At 38.0% G+C, this 21,657-nt stretch overlaps 1 protein-coding gene across 1 annotated transcript in view; it reads left to right on the top strand.

The window, feature by feature from the left end:
* LOC123761019 (protein turtle homolog B) overlaps positions 1-21,657 on the top strand; it is a 118,053-nt gene that overhangs the window by 45,967 nt on the left and 50,429 nt on the right. The window contains exons 2-3 of the mRNA XM_045746834.2: positions 15,565-15,694; positions 19,603-19,811. Coding sequence (XP_045602790.2) covers positions 15,565-15,694; positions 19,603-19,811 — 339 coding nt within the window. The remainder of the gene's footprint in view (positions 1-15,564; positions 15,695-19,602; positions 19,812-21,657) is intronic.

Here is a 21,657-nt window from a genome sequence, read left to right as displayed (position 1 = left end):
TCATTGGCTCCCGGTGCTACATTGCTGTCGGTGACCAATCCGGTGCCACTGACGTCACACGGTTTTGGCGGGAGATCAGGGAGGCCAGCGCCATCTTGGCTCCCTAAAGGGCCTAAACCACAGGCCATAATATTACTATTTCACAAATTTCTCGGCTCTCCGAGAACACTTCACTCTCTCCCATATATCAAATTGTAGCCTGCAACGTAGAGAACGCTTGGGAAAAGTAGACATGACTCTTACTGCAGGCGTGGGAGAATTATAAGGGGGGGAACTCCGTCACAATATATATATATATATATATATATATATATATATATATATATATATATATATATATATATGATAAACAGAGGTCCTATAAAGTAGTCCTGTGGTACAATTTACAACAGTCTCCCACGCGGATTCAATTTCATTTATACTACATCTGCTTTATGTGAAATAACTAATCCTAATTCAACTTAAAACAGCGACTTAATACAAAGGATTTTTTTTTTTACTATCGTGTGGAACAGTAGCAAAGGCTTTTCTACTGACCAGATATAGAATGTCGCATTCTTTCCCGTTATCAGCTGTTTGAAACGTACTGGAAAAAACGTGAAAGTAAATTTGCAAAGCCATGTTATGAATCCTTTATTAATGTGTGTGTTTTTAAAGATGTAAACGAATGGATTTTTGCCTCACTAGCATTCAGTTTATGTCATTCTATCACGAGTGCTCACTTTTATTTTTTCACGAGCACTCGCTTTGTCTCATTCCATCACGAGCGCTCACTTTCTCTAATTTGTAATGAGCGTTCACTTTCATCACCTCTTGAGAGTTCACGTTCTCTAATCCCCTCATGAGCGATCATCCTTCTCATCCTCTTACAAGAGTTTACTTTGATCCTCTTACGAGTGTTCATTTTGCTCGCATCATCACGAGCGGTCACTCATTCCCTCGAGAGCGTTCACTCATTCCCTCAAGAGCATTCACTCATTCCCTCGAGAGCGTTAACTCTCACACCATCAAAATAAACATTCCCTGATGTGCACACTGGTTCAAATATTTTCCAAAACACACAATAACTCCCACACAGTACAAAAATTAAGGTCCATTAATGTTATAGGTACCTGTGAAATATTTACTGTCTCACGTGTTACACTATAAAACACCACTAATCTATTCATGTCTGTATTCAATTACTTTAAATTGTATTTCTCTGCTCACAACTTTAGCAGAAGTTTTGCCTCCTGACTCGGTTATTTAGTAGAATTCACTAAATAACAAACACTCTCAACCATATCCTTGAAAGTCAAGTCGCATTTCTGCCTAGACACCTGATTAAACTTTACATAAAATATAACATTTCGGGGTCAATGTTCGGCACAGCTTTTCACAAACCAGTGCGAGCGCCATGACCTTGACTTCCCCCTCACGCCAGTGGGAGAGTCCTGGTTTCTTAGACATTCAGATGTGTCATGCCAGAAGCTCTTTACTGAACGATATTTTATATATAAAAAAATTCCAAACATCGTTACCTGTGCAAGAATCTTAATTAAGCAGCTCGTCCTCTCGATTTGCCACTCGATGTAAATGCCACTGTTTTGCCTAACCAGAAACTACGAACCCATGGAACCCACCTAAACTATGATTTGCATTTATACTCCAGGATTTATATTTAATCAGCTTCAAGCAAATTTTGATGTTGTTTAATTTTTTGACACGTGTGTAGCCAGCAAAGGTGGATGTGAGCAGAGTAAAGACTGGCTATTATAATAGCATTTCGTATTGTATAAAAAAAACATTATTTTCGTTCACTTTTTCCAAGATTTCTTTTGAAGTCTGTACGCTTTGACTACATCCTTTTTTGTTCAAATTAGCTGTTATGTTTTCCAGGAAGGTAACTTTAATAAATGAAAGAAAGTGAAATGTTATTTCACTTTTATTAGTTATTTCACTATATGAGCGTGTTATTTTTCGCTAAAATGCAAGGCGTGAAATGTTATGGTTCGGAATTGCAGGAGCCTAAAATTTTATCTTTTTTTTTTTTGCAATGTAGAACCAAATAATGTGACTAGAGAATTAATACCGTTCTCTTACAATATCTGATTGAGTTAACTTAATTCCTATTGTGGACACTAACAAACACTTGATGTATGTTGACATTACCACGATGGTTCACGTGCCTTTGTCTTGTTTTCATTATTCAAGATATACTGATGATCATTTCAGTAAAAAGAAAGGAATAATGTTGCTCACACAATCAGTCCCAGGCTTCACATACAAACCTAAAGAAAGACATTTTTGTTACTTTTCAATGTACAAAATTTATACATATTAATTGCAAAAAAAGCACTAGATAGATGACCGATTACGAACGTTTACGTTGGCTTTTAGAAGGACAGGAAACTAATAGGAGAAAGCAAAAAGTTATAACGACTATATAGCACTTAGGATAAAGGATAAACAATTTGATAAATGATAAATCAATCACTTAAATCATAAATCAGATCAGGATAAAGATTTGAGATGGGATAGAGGGAAGGGCGAAACGACCACTATGACGGTCGGGGATTGAACGCCGACCAGCATGAAGTGAGACCGCCGTTTTACCGCAGAAAATTCCAATAGCAAGGTTTAGCTTTTTGAAATACAATATTTGTATTTTCTTCCAGAAAAGGAACATTACTGATACAAAACAAATTACTACCCGATTACGAAATTTAGTGGTTAATAATAAAATTCTATGTATATATAAATAGAACACGTGTTAGAATGTTTATATAGAATACATAGAATTAAATAGAATTAAATAGAATTAAACAGAATGAAATAGAATGAAAATTAGAAGGTTTTAGAATAGTCAATATATTATCATTCCCCAAAATCGTCTATTAAAAGTTAAGGTATCACTTGGTGAACAAAATACTCATTATGTAACACGAACGCTCCACAAGCAAATGGAACCTCCCATAAATACAATAATTTTAATAATCAATTGTCAGATTTCTATACAAATCGCAGTAGCAAATTTGCTACTGAAACTCGTCATCCGAAATGTTACCTTTGATGATGCATATATTTAATAGAGTGAAAATGTCATACCACATTATATGAGGGTCCAACTATTAATGCTTAAAGGGAATACAACGAAAATATTTATAACGAATAAATAACAAATCCTCACATGTCAACCTGTCCTAGCAACTAACAGGCCGCGTTTTGTACGTTGTGGTAACGACCGCTACAAATGCAACCTGCTATGAAAAGTAAGAAAGATCCACAATTATCTAAGTTTTCTATGCATCGGACTCAACAGGATAGGCGAACTAACTTGATTTCGTACGTTTCAAGTTAGATTAGAATGTTGGATTTTTTTATGAATTGGCTTATCAAGAAACCTGGATGGCCCTCACGACCTCTTGTGACCCAATTTTTTACAGAGTTTTATTCTTCGAGTGACCAACACAAACAGATATCAAGGTTTATCACAGTTGTATATTGGGGACGTTGATCACCCATCGCTCTGTCCAAGGACTTCTCCCCCCCACCCGCCCCCTACCCCTTGAAGTCTAATCTAACCCAGGGTGCAGTGTGCGTGGGTTGCTAGGATAGACCCAGTTAGACTGGGCGCCGTAATTGGATAGGGATTTAATTTGCCATGAGTTTAGGAATGGTTCAGCTGGTTGAGACTTTGATGCTGGGGCCTGCCAGGGGCTCCACCATCTCACGTGAGGATTAACACACACACACACACACACACACACACACACACACACACACACACACACACACACACACACACACACACACACACACACACACACACACACGTAGACTAGTCGAACAAATGGCACACTAAGTGTCCACTAGATTACTACAGTTTAGATGAAAAACGTGTGAAGTAATGAAGGTGAATTCGTGTAACAGGGGACTCAACAAAAAGTGGTAGACGTATTAATACATTCACATCCCCGAATGGTGAGCATAAATGTTTTTTGATATCTGAATAACAATCATTTAAAACCGTTTACACTACATGTGTCATACCAATTTTGAAATATGCTGCGCCAGAGTCAACGTCTTATCTTATTAACCATACAGTGAAGCTTGTTAAAGCTTAGTGTTATAATATCAGACTAGTACCAGAACTGAGAGGTATGATTTTCAGGGAAGAGTTCCTAAATGAATTAAACCTCATGCCATGGAAAGAGAGGAGAATCACGGGAATCATGACTACGACTTACGAAACTCTCAGGAGAATTGATAGGTCAGACAGGAACGTGTTCTAAAGTGACCGAACGATATGACTTAAAATAGTCAAATTTAGAAACTACTTCTTATGAATTCTACAACTTTTGTATTTGTTTTTATATCTATTAAAAGTATTTTATTTGCATGCGTCTTATTAATATAGTCGGCATAATTACAGTTGCTGAGAGGGTAAAATGTTATATATAAGCTGAAATTACATGTTGATCTCATCAAATACGCACATGAGTTCGTAAATTATCTCTCATCGATGTATAAAGTTGCATATTTAATTAATAAATTTCTCTCTTAGGAACATACAATTATAGATGACATTATTTAGGTAATAAATACTGCAATTATTGGGAGCTGTTACTATACCTATCGACAGGAGGTATGAGATGCTCTTAGCTCAAAATATATTCTATGAGTGAAGTTAAAAAAGTTCTCACATTTCAATATATACCCATCAAACACAATCTGAAACTACGTTGTTGCTACAACGTTCGAACAAGTTTTAACACCTCCTAACCAGATATAACAACCAATATAGCAAGTTGTAACAACGTTCTAATACGTTATAAACATCTTAAGCCAAGATGTAAAATCTTTATTACAAGTTTAACAAGCGGAAAATAGAGACAGTTACGGTTTGTGTTTCCAGGGTATCCACTAAATGAATTAAGAGAAACTCACACTTCCCAATATATTCCATTATACATTATATATAGTGGGATATATATATTGGGTAAAATATGAAATAAGACAAGCTCTTACGACCAAAAATATCCTCCAATACATGAGGCATGACAAGCTTTTACGACCGAACGTAATCCCCCTCTACATGCGGTAATAAATATATATCAAAAGAATTCCATTCAGTGCAGATTTATATTCTCTTCATTAACAGATGAAGAGAACAGATCTCTTCATAATAGATCTAATCTATTGAATAGATCTATTATATTGAATAGATCTATTATATTGAATAGATCTATTATATTGAATAGATCTATTATATTGAATAGATCTATTATATTGAATAGATTTATTATATTGAATAGATCTATTATATTGAATAGATCTAGTCTATTGAATATAGCTATTATATTGAATAGATCTATCTATTCACTCTCTAGTGAGAGGTTTGGTCAACATCTATTTTATTGAATTCAATAGATCTATTGAATAGATATATTCTATTGAATAGATATATTATATCGGAGTAGAATAGATCTAATGCAGATGTCTTCATGAACGAATGTAATTTTCACCACAAATAATGGTAAAAGAGTTATGTTTACTTACTCCGAAAATATTTCACGAAAATAATGTATATTATTACGTAACATTACCTTAAACACAGAGTGATTAGTGGCCTGAATTGCTCTCATTAGCACTAAAATTATCTTTCAGTGTACCATCTCTCAGGAGTAATCACCTCACTGATGTAATCAACCTTCGAAGTCCTCTACAGATTACCTTATTTGTTATTTAGTCAAGTAAATGATTTGCAGATATCCTTAAGTGCTAAATTATACTTATTTCGAATAAATGCTTTATTTAATTTTTGATCAAGTGTCATTAAATTATTAGCAATGAAGTTCTTAGAGATATTCTTATAGTGTGTTAGTGTTTCTTAAACATTAATAATCAACATATTACAAATAAGAATTATGTGACTTCTATAAGAGACATCAAGAATGTCTCAAAAGACATTCATAATATCTAAATCACTTCGAAAAGAGCCACTCAGGATGTCTCAACCACTTCCTTTCTTTACATGACAATTTTAGTATGTCATTAAAATCCCATAACTCGCAACTTTATTAACCAAGACCTTGACTATGTAACAGTTAAAGTATTTAAAGTGCCAGGCTCTTCTTCATACATACATAAACAGCGTATGTTAAGCGATCATCAGACACAAAAGCGCCAGAACAAAGGATTTTAAAGTTTAATGACATTTCTCCTTGGCGCACAGACCAAGCATGCAAACATCAGCCCAGCACGAGTTACAAAATATATATCTCAATGCCACAGTTAGGAAAATGAGAGGCACGCGGGATGCATGAAGAAACTTAAATATTCTCCGTTGAACCTTTTAAGGCACGGAAAGCTACAGAGACATACAAAGAAACAGAAAAAGATACAGAGAGACAAAGATTCAGAGACAGAGATAGAGAGACAAAAGAGGAATGTATTTACATAGGTTGGGATTTCGAACATGTACAAAGTTAATGGTATTATTTTTCGGTATTTGTCTAAGATTTTATGTTGGTGGAATAATACGAGGTTGGCTCAAGCACCGGATCGACTCGATCACCAGGTCTTCATATATATATATATATATATATATATATATATATATATATATATATATATATATATATATATAACCCGATTGATTTATCCAGCTTTATTCACGAGATTTGAATAAGGAGAAATGCATTCTAAACTCCTTCAGGATGTACGTTTTATTGTACGACGATGTTGAAGTAATAAAGAAACAGGGCAGTGGAATTTTACAATATGAGAAGTGTGATGTTGGGAGTTTTTGGAAAGGTTATTCGATAACGGAAGGTGCGGAAAGGAAAAATCGAGAGGCGATAAAATTGAAGAAACTATACCTAATATAGTTTGGTGATGTGGAAACAATGGATGCTAATAAGTGAAGAGGATTTTTTGAGGTTAAAAGGAAGTGAGAAACATAAGATTAGATAACCCTACTAATAAATGTCAAAGGGCGTCATATTCTCCTGTCGTACCCACCAGGTTTAAAAAATAAATGAAAAGAAGCTTTGAATGAGAGCATGTTGTGCGAGAAGCAGTAGGGTGTTAAGAAAGCAGTTTGTGGAAAAACAGTAAATATTTAATATGCTTGCATACGTTCCTTCGTGAGCAAGGAAAAGGTAGAGAGAATAGCGTAAAGAATGAAAATACACATTACCAATATCCGTCAATATTTCGTGCACAAAATTTAGAAAACATGTTTCATAGAACATGGACAACGGAGACTCGAAGAACAATACCACTCTGTATTCACTTGAAATTTGTTTCCTTTAAATGCAAAAGATATACTAATGTTTAGAAATACAAAATATGTAAGAACAAAAAATATGTATACATTTAGTTAAGAGAGAACATATCCTGAGGTATTATTTGGTAAAAGCAAGGTATTGATCTCACTGGGACGGCTCACGCTCTCCACTTAAATTCTTCGAGAAACCGGACTACATGAAAGAACAGACCTAATAGTTTTACTTAACTAGAACCTTATGTGAAATTTTTACAAAAATCATCTCCCGTTTCCCCCGTAACATCCATTCTTGAATATCATTTATGATCCTCATCAAAACCAGCTGTCATGGGACCGGCTTGTTATCGCAGCTGGATACAACTTAAATTGGCTTCTATCCGGCCTCGAGACCACCTGACATATAACATTTACAACAGCTACTTTCTGAACTGAATAACACGTGACATGGATACCAGTTATCCTTCATACAACAACATAAATTGGTTATCATCTTGTCTGTATATCACCCATCTTGGATAGCAGTAAGTTGCTATCCAGGTCGGTTGACAAAACACTTATCGGGGGACACAGCACTCGAGGATAATGGGTTCCTCGCGTGATATTAGTCACACATGGAACCCATATCTACTCCGCCTTCACAATACCGTGTGACGATAAACCTTACCATCAACCGTCTCATCAATCATCCATCATTCCTGGCGATTGTCTGTCTAATCCTTCATCATACCTGACGACTCTGTCTTCTATATCTATAATACTTGGTGACTGTCCAATCATCCATTATATCTGGATACTATTTGCCTTGAATTCACCATAATGTTCTATAATCTTGAGTGTGCACACACACACACACACACACACACACACACACACACACACACACACACACACACACACACACACACACACACACACACACACACACACACAACCTGCCTTAAGAGCTAGGATATGAGGGACATGTTAGGAACTGGGATATAAAGACAAGTTAAGAGCTGGGATATGATGGCAACTTAAGACCTAGGATATAAGAACAGGTTAAGAGCTGGGATGTGACGGCAGCTTAATGGCTGGGATATAAAGGTAGGTTAAGAACTGGGATACGAAATCAGGCTAAGAGCTGGGATATAAGGACGGGATAATAGCTGGAATTTGAAAACAGCTTAAGTGCTAAGATGCGAGAAACTAAGAGTTGTGAAGAAACTACAGGACTGGTATATGAATCGAGTCCAAGAGCTGGAATATATGGATTGCATGAAGGAACGGTGCCCAACCAATTTAACCACCCGAGTCGAACGGGGACCCAGCAACAAGCGAATCCATCGGTTTACCGACCATTGCAAATACTTTTTTTCCCAATGTCACTACCCATAAGAATTCTTCTTGTTTTATAAAAATTTGCGACGTTTTTTTAATAGGTGAAATATTGGCGTGAATTCCCGGGACTTGGTCTGACAGGTGTGGAAGGGAGGACTTAATCAAAAGTGCCATCACTTATAGCCACAGGTACGACCACCAATACGATCACTGTACGACCACTGGTGCGCTGCCTCCTGCAGTGGTGATTGTAGCCCATCCACACTGGCAGTGTAGTGCGTCAGTTGTCGAGTTGACCTAATGGGTTGGTATCATACCGACGTTGTGCGTCAGTTCCGAGCCTGTGTAATGCGTCAGTTCTCGAGAGTCAGTCCTGTATTCGACATAATGCGTCAATTGTAGAGCCGCTAGATGCGTCGGCCGTCAAGAGTGTACGCGAGGGGCCATAACCACTCGTAATATATAGCCCATCTTCAGTTTTTGTGGTCATCGTTCTTCACTTAATGGTGTGTCAGGGAAATATGCAGGTGTGTGTGTGTGTGTGTACTCACCTATTTGTACTCACCTATTTGTGCTTGCGGGGGTTGAGCTTTGGCTCTTTGGTCCCACCTCTCAACTGTCAATCAACTGGTGTACAGATTCCTGAACCTGTGATTCCTGATTCCTGATTCCTGTGTGTGTGTGTGTGTGTGTGTGAATGAATGAGTGAATGAGTGAGTGAGTGAGTGAGTGAGTGAGTGAGTGAGTGAGTGAGTGAGTGAGTGAGTGAGTGAGTGAGTGAGTGAGTAAGAGAGAGAGAGAGAGAGAGAGAGAGAGAGAGAGAGAGAGAGAGAGAGAGAGAGAGAGAGAGAGAGAGAGAGAGAGAGAGAGAGAGAGAGAGAGAGGATGAGAATCTCAATATTTTAGAACATGCATTAGTAGTAAATATTATGTGTATTGTGACCAATTTTTTTCTTAAATTAACATCGTCTTGACTACTGACAATTTTACTCTGGAGAACTAAAAAAAAAGAAACTCAATCACACGGTTCCAGTTGGTGGATATGCTATAATTGGAAGAGCGGAACTTTTAATGGATCTGCCAGAAAAGAAGAAAGAAGTGCTTATGATTTATTTAATGAGCTAATAAAAAGAAAGCTGTCTTCTGCAAACCATTATTCCCCACGCCAATAGTGAATGCTGCAAGCCTCACCTAGGAATCTTATGCGTTGCGCCATGTCCGGTCACCAACATCTGAATACATTATGGTAGTACAGTCATTACAGTACGTTAGATAATCTCTCTCTTTAAAGAGACTAGAGAAGTAGGTTAACATTGGCTTAATACAGTGAAAACACTATTTTATTTTCGAGTTTTGCTACGAATTTTATTTTTATATAAGAACGTACAAGAACAGCCTAACAAGAATGTCATTATTTCTTATCTGAACAAAATATGAAGTCTGTATAAAACTTGGGAAGATAAGTTGCGATTATAATGTAAACTGCCCAGGCCTGAAGACCTTGCTAGTGAAATGAGTTCAAGTTTCACATTTTCTGTGTGAGTTATGAAGTCAAGGTATATTTTCATGATATTTTGTTTTCATAATAATTTCCTTGATCGCTGGTTCGAGTCACCTCATTGCTCCAGGTAATTTTCTCATTGATCTTTATCGCATTTTGGTGATTCTTTGTGTAACTCATGTTAGTTCACGAAGGCACGTTCGCTTGTTCTTGTCCATACACAACCTTTTACACCAATCTTTCTTGCAGGCTGTCAGTACATAACACATTAAAAGTTCTTAGTCTTAATGCAAGAAATTTCTGTGGAACATACTTCATCATTCAATATGAAATTATTAATTTACTTTTAAATATCTATGATTGCAGTACAGAACAATTAGGTCCTTATTTCACTGACCTCTGACTAATGGATGTTTGGCATTAATTAGCCCATACAATATATAATTAAAATTTTATTATAAATTTGCATAGCACATAATACACATTTGATAATGTATTATTGTATACTTGTTTTCTTCGAAATTTACATTTATTTCGTTCATACTTTTTTCCCGAGTTGCTTTCACCAGAATCGCTTTGTTTATTGGACGGTATAGTGACAGAGGCACTCTGACAAAACTCTTTGATCAAACAAGTGAAACAGTGCCAGCTACGATGGTGACTCTCAAAGCACTCAAATGGGTATTGAATCCTTTAACTTATCGCTTAAGAATGTAAATTCAGGAAAAGTTGCATGTCATATTTACTGGGTATGACAACATATAGTTATGCTGCATACTTACCTTGAGGTTACCTTGAGGTGATTTCGGGGCTCAGCGACCCCACGGCCCGGTCGTCGACCAGTCGTCTAAAACACACACACACACACACACTTGGTCACACTAATGGTGGCTAAAGGTAATTTTTAAGTACAAAATCCAAAAACTTTTATTCAAACGTGCTATACAAAATAGTTTAAACATCAAATAATTACATTTCTACCTAATCATTAACAATGGTAACACTGGAGAGATAAATACCTGTTACCGAGAGATCAATTATGTGACGTATAAGCGACGTATCCCCACAGTTATCTTCAAATGATGGAAGTGATTAATCACATTAAAGCGGTAACGTATCGATCCACACTGATTCCTATTGGTCAAATAATTTTTCTGCTTACAATCATGTATATGCCTTCTAACTGATTGCTCTGCTTATACGAATACACGTTTTAACAGATTGCTCCGGTTAGAATCATACACTTTTTAACAGATTGCTCCGCTTACAGTCATACTCTCAACACACACACACACACACACACACACACACACACACACACACACACACAAATTCATTCACTACACTCAGGATTCACTACAAATGACAAGGAAGTGTGTGAGGAATTGAATAAGAAATTCCAGGAGGTCTTCACCTTAGAACAAGGAGAAATTCCAGAGGTAAGTGAGGGAATAGCTAACCAGGAACCACTGGAAGAGTTTGAGATTACCAGTGGGGAAGTAAGGAAGTGTTTACTAGAGTTGGACGTGACGAAGGCTATAGGCCCAGATGGAATCTCCCCTTGGGTTCTAAAGGAAGGAGCAAGAGAACTGAGCCTACCACTCTCCATAGTGTATAACAAATCACTGGCACAGGGGAACTGCCAGATATTTGGAAAGCAGCTAACGTAGTCCCGATATACAAGAAAGGGGATAGACAGGAGGCACTGAACTACAGGCCAGTGTCCCTAACCTGCATACCATGCAAGCTGATGGAGAAGATTGTGCGAAAAAAACTAGTGGAACATCTGGAGCGAAGGAACTTTGTAACACAGCATCAACATGGGTTCAGGGATGGCAGGTCCTGCCTCACAGGGTTACTTGAATTCTACGACCAGGCAACAAAAATAAGGCAAGAAAGAGAAGGGTGGGCAGACTGCATATTTTTGGATTGTCAGAAAGCCTTTGATACAGTACCACGCAAGAGGCTAGTGCGAAAGTTGGAGATGCAGGCTGGAGTGAGAGGGAAGGTACTCCGGTGGATAGAGGAATACCTAAGCAACAGGAGACAACGAGTCTGTGTGAGGGGTGAGGCCTCAGATTGGCGAGACGTCACAAGTGGAGTCCCGCAGGGGTCAGTCCTTGGACCTATACTGTTTCTGGTATATGTAAATGATCTCCCAGAGGGTATAGATTCGTTCCTCTCAATGTTTGCCGACGATGCAAAAATTATGAGGAGGATTGAAACAGAGGATGATAGTAGGAGGCTACAAGATGACCTGGATAGACTGAGTGAATGGTCCAACAAATGGCTGTTGAAGTTCAACCCGAGTAAATGCAAAGTAATGAAACTAGGCAGTGGAAACAGGAGGCCAGGCACAGGATACAGAATAGGAGATGAAGTACTTAATGAAACAGACAGAGAGAAAGATCTAGGAGTTGATATCACACCAAACCTGTCTCCTGAAGCCCACATAAAGAGAATAACGTCTGCGGCATATGCGAGGCTGGCTAACATCAGAACGGCGTTCAGGAACCTGTGTAAGGAATCATTCAGAATCTTGTACACCACATATGTAAGACCAATCCTGGAGTATGCGGCCCCAGCATGGAGCCCGTACCTTGTCAAGCACAAGACGAAGCTGGAAAAAGTCCAAAGGTATGCTACTAGACTAGTCCCAGAACTAAGAGGCATGAGTTATGAGGAAAGGCTGCGGGAAATGCACCTCACGACACTGGAAGACAGAAGAGTAAGGGGGGACATGATCACAACCTACAAAATCCTCAGGGGAATCGACCGGGTAAACAAGGATGAACTATTCAACACTGGTGGGACGCGAACAAGGGGACACAGGTGGAAGCTGCGTACCCAAATGAGCCACAGAGACGTTAGAAAGAACTTTTTCAGTGTCAGAGTAGTTAGTAAATGGAATGCATTAGGAAGTGATGTGGTGGAGGCTGACTCCATACACAGTTTCAAATGTAGATATGATAGAGCCCAATAGGCTCAGGAATCTGTACACCAGTTGATTGACGGTTGAGAGGCGGGACCAAAGAGCCAGAGCTCAACCCCCGCAAGCACAATTAGGTGAGTACAATTAGGTGAGTACACACACACACACACACCTTCTAATAGTATGTTCCGTTTTCAGAAAGATGGGAAAATTAGTTATAAAATATATGCCAAATGCCAAATGTCACGATCTTAAATCCTCAGTGAGAGGAGACTCCATTGATATAAGCAAGTATATCTGCTCAGGTATAGGCATTCTAAGTGATTTGAGGGTTTCAATTATATTGAGTCATATTTTAATTAAAGCATATTGTTTTAGTAAATATATTTATAAAATTACTTACTAACTTTCAAGGAATGTTATCCCTTTATCACTAATAAATTTGAGATATACATTTTGTACTAGATTTTGCAAGTCTGTAGCATTAGAGAAAGTTGATAATAATACAACTAAAATCGTTAGCGAGGCCAAAATTGTACAACTTGTATAATTACTGCAACCGTAATCATAAAACTTAGGTCGTTCTCAGCAGCATAATTATAAAACTTGGGTCGTTTTCAAGAGGTTTAATTCATATTGGTAAATTGAACGTGTGGTAAATACAACAGATTACATAGCACGGTGTATATTGTTGGTGGAGGGTGTGGCCTGGTGTTGGTGGAGGGTGTGGCCGGGTGTTGGTAGAGGGTGTGGTCGGGTGTTGGTGGAGAGTGGTCGGGTGTTGGTGGAGGGTGTGGCCTGGTGTTGGTGGAGGGTGTGGCCTGGTGTTGGTAGAGGGTGTGGTAGGGTGTTGGTGGAGAGTGGTCGGGTGTTGGTGGAGGGTGTGGCCTGGTGTTGGTGGAGGGTGTGGCCTGGTGTTGGTGGAGGGAGTGGCCTGGTGTTGGTGGAGAGTGGTCGGGTGTTGGGAATGGTGGTGTTGTGCGTTTTGGTAGGATTGTGTCGTGTGTTGGCGTAGGGTGCCGTCAAGGTATTGATAGAGGGTGTTGTCGAGAAGTTAGTGGGGGTTAAAAGGAGAAGAAAGAGAGCCATGCATTGCCTAACCGTACCAGAAATGGCGGGACTATTTATACCAATGGGTATAAAAACATAGGAATGGAAGTAACTGCAGAAGGCCTATTGGCCCATGCTTCCTCTTGATGCTTCTATATTGTTTTGTTTTGTTTTTGTTTGTTTTATAGTAAATTGTTAATTGACAATGTAAATTGTAAATTGACAATTTACTATAAAACCAAAAAAACGATCAATCTACTCATGAAAAACTCTCCATACACCAAGCAGAACGCCTTAAAGGAAACCAACGTCGTCATGCCTTCAAATTCGCACTTGGGGACAGTAAGCCCCAAAGAACTCAGTATATAGGCAAAACAAGAACGTCTCTTTCCAGGCGATTAACAATGCATAAATAACAGGGCCCCATCAAGGAACATATAATCTCTTTTCACAACCAGACCATAACCAGAGAAATTTCATCAAACAACACAGAAATCATCGATAGATACAGCGATAGCAGGAAGTTCGACATCAGCGAGGCACTACACATCAAAAAGTCAACACCAGCAATCAACAGATAATGCATAACTATATTCTACCCACTTCAAGACCCCGAACCAATATAGAAGCATCAAGAGAAAGTATGGGCTAATAGGCCTTCTGCAGTTACTTCCATTCTTATGTTTTTATACCCATTGGTTCGTTTTGTATCATGTGCAAATGTCAATCACCTCACCCAAAACTTTTGTTCCATATCACCTCACTCAAAGCGAGTATAATTATGGATGCATTTTGTGCGCTTACAGTTGTGTATGTAAACTAAAGTCTTTGAAAATGTAATAAGTTATTACGAAACGCGTTCAGGCGTCAGACTAGAAATAAAAATGAATTTTGGAGAATTGATTTTTGAATTACCATCGACGGTGAAGAGAAACATAATCAATAGGCATTCTACCGAATCCTCCTAACTTATTCAAACCATAAAACTTTCGTGTTTTCTCGAAAAGAAAAATTTCCGGCTGCGTGCTATGCTTTAGAGGAAGATACTGTGTAAGTGACTTTTGCTTGAGGCCCCGTTAGCAGAAACACCATCGCGCTGCACTTTATAATGAGTGCGAGGTCTGCATAGGAATAAAAACTGAGGCGCGGTTATTTTCAGACGCTTAATGAGAGGGGTGCAATTACTGAGGGGAATCATGAGTGGGACTTATTGATCGTTGGTCAATACTGGGAGATATGCATGGGGGGGGGAAGAGAGAGTGAGTTTATATCAACCTTTAACTGTATTAGGAAAGACGTTTCTTCTCACTACCGTACAAAGTGTGTTATTCCAAATGTTTCTCCCTACAACAAAGACAAGGAATTTACCGAACATTGGAAAACTATCAGGGGAACAAACAGTACAACATGGTATGATTTGCTTCCATCCCTAGCAAAAATTTTATGACGCATCCTCCTCACTCGACTAACACAATGCTGTATCCCCTTCAGACGTGGTCGAAAAAGTGGAGGGCGTGTCTGGAGAGGCGGCCCGTCTACCCTGCAACATGTCAGTCCAAGCTGGCGACACCGTCTACCTCGTCCTCTGGTTCAAGGAGGGACTCACAACACCCATATACAGGTAGGCGACCAGTACTGGTATCCTGCCTATGGCAAGCAACCAGTAAAGTAGTATCAAATGTTCTTGAAGACATTTGTGGCTTGAGTCACTATGCCTACGTGGTTCGACTATTGAGCGTCTAATCGAAGATTTATATACTATATTCATACATAAATACATAAACTAAATACATATATACACAAACAACTTCATAAGCTAAATATATGTATACACATATAAACTCACACAATTAAACAAATATATACTTGGATTCATTCATGAATAATGTTATTCCAGTCTAACTTTCACTGGAATTGAGACTTTCCCAATCATTTACCATATTTATGACTATGTATATATCTTTTGGAATGTGAACAGATAAATAGGGAATGTATGAAATCTTTAGTTTTACTATTTTCTGATGTCAAAACATTCGTGAAGATGTCACCTAACATAAGGTGACATCCGACAGCAAATAGGAAGCGACCTGGCATGTGTCACGTCACCGAATGGGCCCTGCGATTGGCCAGAACAAGTCACTCGCTTTTGCTACATCATCGGAAGAGGTCGTGCTCTGCTTGGCTCTGTCCAACATGTGGTCACATGAAAGTGAAATATGTCAAAAGTTCTACACAAATGTTTATGGAGCAGTAATGGGAAACAAACCAACCTCTTTCCATCACCCAGTTTGCTATTAGCAGCCAGAAAGAAATGGGAATTGACAGAGCAGAACGGTGGTATCGAAGTAGTGCTCTAAAGGGCCAACTTACAACAGAATGTGAGCTAGATATAAAGTATAGATTTGTGCCACATATAAAGAGGATATATTCTATTTAGTCGACTATGTGCACATTCATTTCAGGTGATAAGCGGTAATTTGTAAGTGATTGTGATACAAAGTCTCAGCGAATCAGAGAGGTGATTGGTAAAAATCAGATTGATTTTTTGAATTGGTAGAAAGCCCTAAAGACCTTCAGAGATTTTGTATGCAGTAGTGTCAACAAAGAACCAGGCATAGAACTATTGTAGAGTGGTGGTACAGTGGGACAGCACCCGACTTTGCATAAGGCGGGCGGAGGCTCTTGTTCCTGCAAGGGTGTTTGAATTTTCATCAAGTGTTTAAAGTGAGGCCTGTGTTCCGTTCAGGTTAATCATTTGATATTGTTGTTCCATGGCCTTAACCTGGACTACAATAAAAGGTTGACCACATAACCTGAACGCATTCGGGCATGGGGTTGAATGAGTTCATAAACCTCTACTATGCTTTTGTAGTGTATTAGTACAGCCCTCGGCTTTGCATCACGCGGGCTGAGATTAAAGACCCATCAAAATATTATATATATATATATATATATATATATATATATATATATATATATATATATATATATATATATATATATATATATATATATATATATATATATATGTCGTACCTAATAGCCAGAACGCACTTCTCAGCCTACTATTCAAGGCCCGATTTGCCTAATAAGCCAAGTTTTCATGAATTAATGTTTTTTCGTCTACCTAACCTACCTAACCTAACCTAACCTAGCTTTTTTTGGCTACCTAACCTAACCTTACCTATAAATATAGGTTAGGTTAGGTTAGGTAGGGTTGGTTAGGTTCGGTCATATATCTACGTTAATTTTAACTCCAATAAAAAAAATTGACCTCATACATAGAGAAAAGGGTTGCTTTATCATTTCATAAGAAAAAAATTATAGTAAATATATTAATTCAGGAAAACTTGGCTTATTAGGCAAATCGGGCCTTGAATAGTAGGCTGAGAAGTGAGTTCTGGCTACTAGGTACGACATATATATATATATATATATATATATATATATATATATATATATATATATATATATATATATATTTATTTATTTATTTATTTATTTATTTATTTATTTATTTATTCGGCAACACAACTTCTTGGGTTGCAGATTAACTAAACATCCAGCGGTGTTGTATAGCTCGTCAGTGTCTTCCTGTTGGCTAAAACCAAGTTTAATATGGCGTTTTTGCAAGTTGGCTCTATTATGCATTAAGAAAGCAGTCATCTAACTGGAACACTAACAATACACATAAGAGAGAGACAGGTCTGCAGCACTAGCAACATACATGCAAGAGGAACAGGTCTAAACACACATCAACAAATGATATCAAAACACGACAATTCTCTTTCCCGAGAGATATTCGACCTCACTTCCAACAAAGAAACAAAACTTTAAATATATATCCCCCCTGTGTTTGGTAAAAAGGTTGAGTCAGTGGCCCTCTTTATGGCCAGTGTTTGTACAGTAAGCGTTCCTCACACTCCGACTTTACTGCCAAGTAAATCTCGACATAATGTGTACTTACAAAAAAAGATATTGTTGTAAAATTGGTCGGCGCAAATTGCAGTCGTAGTTCAAGCGAGAAGGTAACAATAGGAGAACAGACATAAAAGCGTGAAACGCGCAAAGCTCACCATGTTTAAGGCTGGGAATCATTAGGGTCCGTTGAATAAGCGTCGACCTTAGCGTACTTGCCTCGAGGGATTATCATGCAGGCGGGAGCTCGAGAAAAAGATGACCCTGTTTTTTCCGGCCATGTCTCTGGACACTTAAAAAAATATATATATATAAAAAAGTGATACGGTTTTGTTGTGAAAACTAATAACTGGTTTAGGGAGGGAGATATAATTTTCAATACACAGAGAAATTACCATAACGTGATCTATCCAGAGATGAGAGTTCCATCCCTTTGCACTGACTCAATATTTTCTCAGCATTTTTAGTACTTGATGATATGTTGAGCATGTTATTAAATTGTTACAACTTGTGTTCAGATTCCAGATCACCATCAGTGTATATTATGGAACACCTCTATTGTTAACAGTTATCATTTACTGAATAATAGTTGTTAATAGTTATCATCTTTTAAAAGGATGATTTTAATCCAACTTTATGAATTGAACTTGTGTTTCTTTCTAATTTTCACAGCAAAAACCAAACAACAAATTCACAATTTTGTCTTCAGTGTTTAAACTTTATAATAAATGATCTTAACTTTTGCTTCTGTTAAAGAGGTATTCAGAAAATATTACCAGATTCAGAACAGAACTAATAACTTAAGCCGATTTCTACTTTTTAATTATTAAACACCTGAATTATTAAATACCTGAAGCATCAAACACATCTGTTATTTTAGCTGTCTACATATTTGGTTTCTCAAATTATACCTGAAATAAACGCCCCTCCTCTAACTCAGTTCTCTTGATTTCCGTGAAAAAACTAGCTCAAGCAGATCACCGAACATGCATAGAATCAAATGCACAGAAAACGTAGATATTTGTGAGCACTTACTTTTCATAGTAGGTTGCATTGTAATGTTGGATACCGTAGCACAAAAGACGCGACCTATTCATTAAGAACACAGGCTGGGGAGATGTGTTTACAATGTGTTGGACCGAAGTTTACCATCCAAGTGAGCGGGAAGTGGAAGTAAAGGTTTTAGAAAAGTCAGGTGAACGAACATTGGCTGCTTGAAGAATCAGGTAATGCTTCAAGACGTCAAAGAGGTGCACTTACCTGAACCCCTAACACCTTAGGTGCGTGAACCTTTCTGGCGTCATTAACCATTATCAAAACACTGAACCTGAATATAATTACTTGGCATTTTTTCAACCTTGACTTCGACTTTCCTCTAACCAGGGGTAGGAGGGGTGGGAGGGTAAAGAAACTATGGCTCGTCTGGTCATTGTACGCACTTCATTACACTAGCATAAATATTGGGATGTGATCTTGGGTCCGAGATTTGAGTGAATCATGAATCTAAACTAATATTTCATATAACTGTTATTTCTTTCTTTTGTCGCCGTATTAACCCCTATTACTTTCTTGGGCCTCTTCTTTAGCCTGCTACTTTCTTTGTACCGACAGTTACGACATGAGGGAACTGCTAGGAGGTGAACCCAAGCACTGGTGGGATCAAGACCTCCTCAGCTCCCGGGCCTACTTCAATGCAGGCATTTCCCCCTCCCACCTCCTCCTTCAAGACCTCGCTGAGGAGGACGCAGGAGTATATAAGTGTCGAGTCGACTTCCAGAGAGCGCCCACCCGCAACACCCGCATCAATCTCACCGTCGTTGGTAAGTGGCGATTGGGCGAGGTATGTCATGAGTGGGTGAGGTAAGTAAGAAGTGGGTGAGGTAAATAGGGTGAGATTAAACAAGGCTTAGGGAGGCAGGCAAGGGAACACTCGGTAAATGAAAGGTCATAGAGCAGCTGTGCTCAGTACGTGGAATATGAAAGAACATCTGCGCTCGGTACTATGTGAGAAAAGATCCTTATTCTCGGAATGTGGAGGCTAATAGAACCAATATAGCCACAATACACATTACGTGGAAGCAAACACGACAGTGGTGCTCGGAGCGTCAAATAAAATTCAATCAAATGCGTTATTTGTGTCAGGAACAGTACATTAGCAAGCAAAGTACGCTACGGGCCAGGGGTACAGGTTGTCGCTTTCAGCACACACTTGGATGAAGTAACTTTGACATGGAATAATGTTTTACATGTAATTCCTAATAAATAGTTTGTATATTTTTAAAGGACGTTTCATAGGACCTTTGCCAATTACAGAATTGACACTAGTGGAATTGAGATTGCAACTTATATTCCAAAGTGAATTCCTATATTCATATATATATATATATATATATAATATATACATATATATATATATATATATATATATATATATATATATATATATATATATATATATATATATATATATATATATATATATATATATTCTGTTGTATACCTGTCTTCCTGCTTCAGTCTCTCTCTCTCTCTTACCCTTGTTATCCATCTTTTTCTTTCTTTCTTTCTTTCTTTCTTTCTTTCTTTCTTTCTTTCTTTCTTTCTTTCTCTTCTATCATGATAATCATTAACAGTGGACAGCTTCGCAATTTCAAGGCGATTTCATTAAGAAAATTCCATATAATTAATTATATACATAAACAATCATTGTTGAGCTTACCTGTTGACTCTGAATGATGGCCCTTTCTAAGAACATCAACACAGCATCTCATTTTATGGAATAATGTTAAGATTCTCTGGAATTGTGTTTGTAAAGTTTAGAGAAAGAGGTCTTCTTTGATAGTCTAATTATAACTCCTGAGGAAGTAATGGAAGTTGTAATTGACTTCTTGGCTTGTTATTCCTGCCTGTATTAAAGATGTGACAGTAGTAATAAGGGAGGATTTGGTCTAAAGTCTCGGGGATGTCACTTTTTGAAGTGTTGAAGGAACAGTCACTCATGTTATTATGAGCCGGAGCAAAATATATTCACTTCCGTACAATCTTTGCACAACACACAAAGACTATTGACGTCATCATACAAAGGGATACACAAAAACAACTACAAAAATATTTGTGTGGTCTTTCTTTTGGTATCAGCTTTGTCCGCTGTTCCAGAGAGTTTAATGAAGCAAAAGTTGTACAACACAGTAGATATATAACCTTCCTGAAACTAATATACGAGTCAAAACACTCATCCACTGCCAATGAAATACTGATATCTTATTAACGCCGGGGACATCCACTAAGACGTTTCTGGGAACATGTGTCAGGGTCTTACGACAGACACTTCACTTATAAGAGGAGATCAGAACCGGGGTTATCCATACCTCTTGGTGAATGGGAGCCAAATAAGAAGGTTTGGGACCCGATCTCTCAACAATTAAAAAAAATGATTACGGATCTCCGCATTATTACAACTTTAATTAAAGTGGAGAAATCGACTGTGCGTGTGTCAGATGACAGCGAGTAATACCGTCAGTAACTGTACGTTAGATACCTTTTTTCTCATTGCATAAAAAACAGCAAAATCTCACTACCCGTTGCTATTTTTTTAATTTGTTATTTGCCGTTATTCTATAAAAGTGACAAAATTCCAGTGATTTTCTGGCCGTTTAGACTGTTTTG

Source organism: Procambarus clarkii, chromosome 41 (genome assembly GCF_040958095.1).
Source record: "Procambarus clarkii isolate CNS0578487 chromosome 41, FALCON_Pclarkii_2.0, whole genome shotgun sequence".
NCBI lineage: Eukaryota > Metazoa > Arthropoda > Malacostraca > Decapoda > Cambaridae > Procambarus > Procambarus clarkii.
This window is presented reverse-complemented; position numbering and strand designations above follow the sequence as displayed.